Source organism: Carya illinoinensis, chromosome 5 (genome assembly GCF_018687715.1).
Source record: "Carya illinoinensis cultivar Pawnee chromosome 5, C.illinoinensisPawnee_v1, whole genome shotgun sequence".
Lineage (NCBI taxonomy): Eukaryota > Viridiplantae > Streptophyta > Magnoliopsida > Fagales > Juglandaceae > Carya > Carya illinoinensis.
In genome coordinates this window covers 22,130,611-22,136,269 of record NC_056756.1, presented here as the reverse complement: position 1 = coordinate 22,136,269, position 5,659 = coordinate 22,130,611, and the positions used below count along the sequence as shown (strand labels likewise).

The 5,659-nt window shown below is 34.1% G+C and overlaps 1 protein-coding gene across 1 annotated transcript; it reads left to right on the top strand.

Annotated features, from left to right (window-relative positions):
* Positions 1-1,555: 1,555 nt before the first annotated feature.
* LOC122311220 (probable 1-acyl-sn-glycerol-3-phosphate acyltransferase 4) lies at positions 1,556-4,444 on the top strand. Its single transcript, XM_043125672.1, has 4 exons — positions 1,556-1,630; positions 2,479-3,125; positions 3,435-3,565; positions 4,169-4,444. The coding sequence occupies exons 2-4, from the start codon at positions 2,551-2,553 to the stop codon at positions 4,441-4,443; spliced, it is 981 nt and encodes a 326-aa protein (XP_042981606.1). The 5' UTR covers positions 1,556-1,630; positions 2,479-2,550; the 3' UTR covers position 4,444.
* Positions 4,445-5,659: the final 1,215 nt, after the last annotated feature.

Genomic DNA, 5,659 nt, shown 5'->3' with positions numbered 1-5,659 from the left:
TATAATTATTATAATTATTATTAATTTTTATACAAAATATAATAAATAATTTAATTTTTTTAAATTAAAAATTAATAATAATATTTTATTTAACTTTTAATTTTTATCTAAACTCAATTCATTTTATCTCACTTCACTATTCAATCCTCCCCTAAATGTTTATTTGTTTTTATATTACCATTTTTAGATTCCAAAGTTTTTATACATTTTGTCTCCCCCTTTTGTGATTTGAAATTTTCTTTTATTTTTTGTCTGAATTTTTAATCTGCTTATGACTTTTTCAAAAATTTTTATACTATTTATTTTTTCTTTGTCCATAATCGGTCAAATAACGCATGTAAATTATTATTATTATTATTTTTGAGAAATTATTATTATTTCTTATTGATTATTAGTGAAATTTTGAAGGAATAGTTAATTTAATGATTCTCACCTTTAATAGACTAAAAAACCAATAAAAACTGAAAGAATATGAGCTGGTTTGATTATATAAAATTAAATTATCTCACCACATTTCATTTCATATAATTATTATAATTTTTTTAAATTCTTATATAAAATATAATAAATAATTTAATTTTTTTAAATTTAAAAATAAAAATTATATTATAATAATAATTTTTTATTTAATTTTTTAATAAAATATTTTATTTTATTTCACTTGAATTATCTAACCATATAAATAATTTAATTTAACTGGAAATGAATGAATTTTATATATTTAAAAGAATTTTATTTAATCCTTAGAAAAAACACAAATCACATAGACAAATTCTTTGCCAAGTTCGAGCCCGACCGACACGCTCAGTGAGATTCATGGGTGCCCTTTGTAATTCCAGGAAGTATAAGCCCTTTTGAGTTTACAAAGTTTTGAAAAGAACGTCGGAAGACTCTGAACCCGTGTCTCCCTCTGTTTCTCCTATCTTCTTCAAGGTATGAATCACTAGCGATTTATTTTTGAAAACTGCTACAGGCAACCGTTGGAGGTAAACGTGGGGGAACCGACTTGCCACGTAAGTCAATATATTTATTAAAAAGAAAAGGAAAAAAAAAAAGAAAGAAAAAGATGAAATGAAACGGAGGGAGGGAAAATTTCAGATTTGTCATTTTACGAAATCAGAACTGGGGTCTGCGATGCGTCTCGTGTGGCTGTCTCCGTCTGGGCATTGTTGGGTCTGGGACGCTGTATCTAGTGTGGCTGTCTCCGTGGGTGTCGTCCATCTCTGTGGGTGTCTCTGAATAAGTAGCTTCGTGTGGGTGTTTCTTTCATCTCTGTCGGTGTCTCGTCCAAATTTGTGTTGTGTGGGTTTCTCCGTGGCTAGCTTCAGGTAAAATGTCGACTCTTAATAATACATTCTGTATTGTAGTGCTGCATGTTGCTACTTGGAGAGCGAGAGAAACAGAGAGAAATATCCTTCCGTTTTCTCTCTTATTCTTTTTCCATTTCAGTAAATCCAATCCATTTCAGGGACCGGTCGTAGCCTCGGAGGATTGCCAAACATCCGTGAAGAAGAGGAAATTGGAGTAAAGGTAATGATCTTAAAAATATTTGAGTTTAATGATGGGGTTGGTTTCCGTAAATGATTTGGTGGAGTGTAGTGCAGATTGAGAAGTTTTCCCTACCGTCAAGGTTCATAACTACCCCTGTGTTATTATTAAATTGTTTTTGGAGGGAGCATGTCTTATTTTATATTTGTGCTTGAACGTATTTGCAATTATTCCGCTTCCTCCCCGGTCTCCCCTTATTGGAATGGATTTATTTTAGCTCTCCGGCACACGCAGTTGTTGAGAAGAAAAAGGATATTGCACCTTCTAAAGACGCTGTGTAATTTCCTCTCCACTTCGGGTCGTGATCTTTTTCTTTTTCCTTATTGATAACTCTTCTTGTGACCTTTCTTTAAAGTTAAGATTCGGTATCATAATGGTGGCATGGTTTGAAGATATCTGATGTATTTTATTGTATGGAGAGATGGTTGCATGGCCCAGATTGTTAGGTTACCATATAGTGTTAGGTTACATCTCTGTCTAAACTATAGCATAAGAAGAGAGTAACTTTGCATTAAGCTTTCATAATCTAATTAGTATTTGGCTGGATCTAATCATTTGGGTTGAGCATCTAGGCCAACTAGATGTTGTTTTCACGGTTGTAGTCAGTGACAAACTTATCACATGAAAGTCTCGATCAATTCAAAGTTTAGTGGCCTGCTTCTTCATTAGGGATGAGCTGCATGTAGGTTCGTTTAGCATTATACCAGCTCTCAGCCTTTAACAATACGTTTGTTTGCTATTTGGGCAGATAACTTTTGATGCTCTCTTGCAATTGGTTTACATATTCCATCTGGTTGTTCGATCATGAATTCAACTTTATACTTCCCTCCTTCCTTTTAAACATGGGTATGGACTGTTTTTGCTTTCAGATAGACATGTCTGTTTTATTGCCCTGATCTTGTCTGTTATTTCTTTTCGCTCAAATTTTAGGAACATCTCAAATAACGTTGGGGTATCGCAGCTGTCTTAAGAAGGGAAGTTTTTGAACAGTCACCAAAGGATATGGAAGCTTGCAAGCCGCTCAAATCTGATAATAATAGATTAAAGCACCGCCCTTTGACTCCTATTCGGGTTTTAAGGGGTCTTCTATGTCTAGTGGTGTTTCTTTCCACCGCCTTCATGTTTTTGGTGTATTTTGCACCTGTGAGTGCTGTCATGTTACGGCTTTTCAGCCTGCATTACAGTAGGAAAGCATCATCCTTCCTCTTTGGCCTGTGGCTGGCTCTGTGGCCTTTTCTGTTTGAAAAAATAAACGGGACCAAAGTGGTTTTTTCTGGAGATATGGTTCCAGAAGGGGAGCGTGTTTTGCTTATTGCCAATCACAGAACTGAGGTTGACTGGATGTACTTGTGGGATCTTGCATTGAGGAAAGGGTGTCTGGGCCACATGAAATATATTCTTAAAAGCAGCTTGATGAAACTGCCTGTCTTAGGTTGGGGATTTCACATCTTGGAGTTCATTGCTGTGGAGAGGAAGTGGGAAATTGATGAATCAGTTTTGTGCAATATGCTTTCCACATTTAAGAATCCTCAGGATCCATTATGGCTCGTTCTGTTTCCTGAAGGAACTAATTTTACGTATTACCTCATTATTACCTTTTATATTCTGTTAAATTCCATGTGCAATCATCTTATAAGAAACGAACATATGGTTTTAGGTTCAGTATATGGCTAGTGTGATCGTATGGATCTTAGGTTATCTTATTTTGTCAGGTAATTATAGATCTCTAATATAAGTAATCCGTGGGTCCTTTAATCCATGCATCTCTGCTTTTGTGCTGCCCGCATTTCATTCTGTTCTAGAACACATTGAACTTGTTAAACTTTACTTGTCTGTAAGATTTATGTTTATGCCGTTTTAAGACATCTAAGCTTTTCTTTTTACAGTGAAGAGAAATGCAAGAAGAGTCGAAAATTTGCAGCTGAAGCTAAACTGCCTATGATGTTCAATGTCTTGCTCCCAAAAACAAAGAGCTTCTGCTTTTGCTTGGAAGCACTGCGGGGCTCCTTGAATGCAGGTTCTATTACAAAATTGTCCTCCTCTCTTCCATCCTGCAAAATTTCTGTGTTCAATGGAGGGTTTCCATTGGCACTTCTTTCTAGGTTAATGGTATATTTCTGTAACACAAAAGTTGTCTGTCCTTATGCTCTGCCAGTGGTAATGCCAATTCTTTGCCTGTAGATGGCACTTTTGCGGCCTTTTCTGTTTTATATAAAAATCGTGGTTCCTGATTCCTTATGCATTACCATTGGGATTGTAGTAGGTTAGTGATTTGTAACTTATCGGAGGAATGGAAGGAAAATGACTGCTATTGGTAGTAATCATGGACTGTTTTATTCTAAAATCATGGTTCCTGTTCCTTTCACATTACCATTGGAACTCTGTTGGTGATTTGTAACTCGTCAAATGAATAGTTAAAATGACCGTTTGCTCATAAAATCATTTGTACGACATCTTGATAATTGAAGCTGCGGTTGGTCTGCCACTTTAGTCAAATTATTTCTTCAAATAGCTGTTTGCTCATGAAATAATTCTGATGACATAAGCTGCACTTGTTCCTCATGTTTCTCTACTACCTTTTTTGAAACTTGATACAGCTTCATATATTAATTACCTGCAGTTTATGATGTGAGCATCGCATACAAGCACCAATGCCCTTCCTTTATGGACAATGTGTTTGGCGTGGATCCTTCAGAAGTTCACATTCATGTTCTGCGTATCCCAATTGATGAGATTCCAGCTTGTGATACGGGGGCTGCAGCATGGTTAACGAATAGGTTCCAGCTCAAGGACCAATTGCTCTCATATTTACAACAGAAAGACGATTGCTGCAGAATGAATGACTCATCCAAGGTTAGTAAATTAATCACTCTCTTAAACTTTTGTATTCCATAAACGATACACACACAAATACATAAACACATACATACATATAGACATACAAACACGCACGCACACACACATACACATACATACATACATACATACATACAACATACATCCATACATCTGTGCATACATACATCCATACATATATGCATACACACACATACACAGATGAACACATACATACATACATACACGCACAAACATACACAAACATATACATATGGACGCGTGATAGAGTTTGAAGAGAAAATTGGAGTAAAGGTAATGATCTTAAAAATATTTGAGTTATTGTTATATTTTTTTGGTTCACTTTTTATCAAAAACATGACTTGATTTTTTTTTTTTTTTCGAGTTTTAGACAAATAGTCGAGGCTTTTTTGGTTTCTCTGTCTTCTTCAATTGGTTCTTTTGCCATCTCATGTTATCATCTTTTGTGCACTATTACTATTTCAGGTATATCCCCCAACCTTAGTAATTTAATCTAGTTCATTTCAAATTTTTTTACCACAGTTAACTATTTTAATCCTTTAAATTTTTTACAATAATTCAAATGATTGAAACTTTAATGAGATTTATATTATCAATTAATCTGAAACATTAAATTTAATTGTTTCACTTACAAAAGAAGCACTTTTTTATTATCTTATTACCAAGTATTTTATATCAATAGATGTTATTTTTTCAAGGCGTTGCGGCAATTTAATTGCAAAAGCTTTGGATAGCAGAACGAAAGGCGGTATCTATATATATTTTAATCAACTCAACTATGCATTGCAAGGTTACTAGTTACTTACGATTTTTTTAGTTATTTCTATTTTGCTACACATATTTTGGTACTTTCATCTAATTCAATTCTTAAGTTTCATACTAACGATATTTTAAAACGAATGAAACGAATGTCATTTACAACAGAAAGACGATTGCTGCGGAATTAATGACTCATCCAAGGTTAGGAAATTAATCACTCTCTTAAACTTTTGTATTCCATAAACGATACACACACAAATACATAAACACATACATACATATAGACATACAAATACGCGCGCACACACACATACACATACATACATACATACATACATCCATACAACATATATACATACATCTGTACATACATACATTCATACATATATATGCATACATACATCCATACATATATGCATACACACACATACACAGATGAACACATACATACATACATAGACGCACAAACATACAC

What these genes read in the sequence shown, in the direction of transcription:
- LOC122311220 (XM_043125672.1), top strand. Translation starts at nt 2,551, where the DNA reads ATGGAAGCTTGCAAGCCGCTCAAATCTGATAATAATAGATTAAAGCAC. An exon ending in CCTGAAGGAACTAATTTTAC is followed by an intron (nt 3,126 to 3,434) that starts GTATTACCTCAT and finishes TTCTTTTTACAG; the next exon opens with TGAAGAGAAATGCAAGAAGA. An exon ending in GCGGGGCTCCTTGAATGCAG is followed by an intron (nt 3,566 to 4,168) that starts GTTCTATTACAA and finishes AATTACCTGCAG; the next exon opens with TTTATGATGTGAGCATCGCA.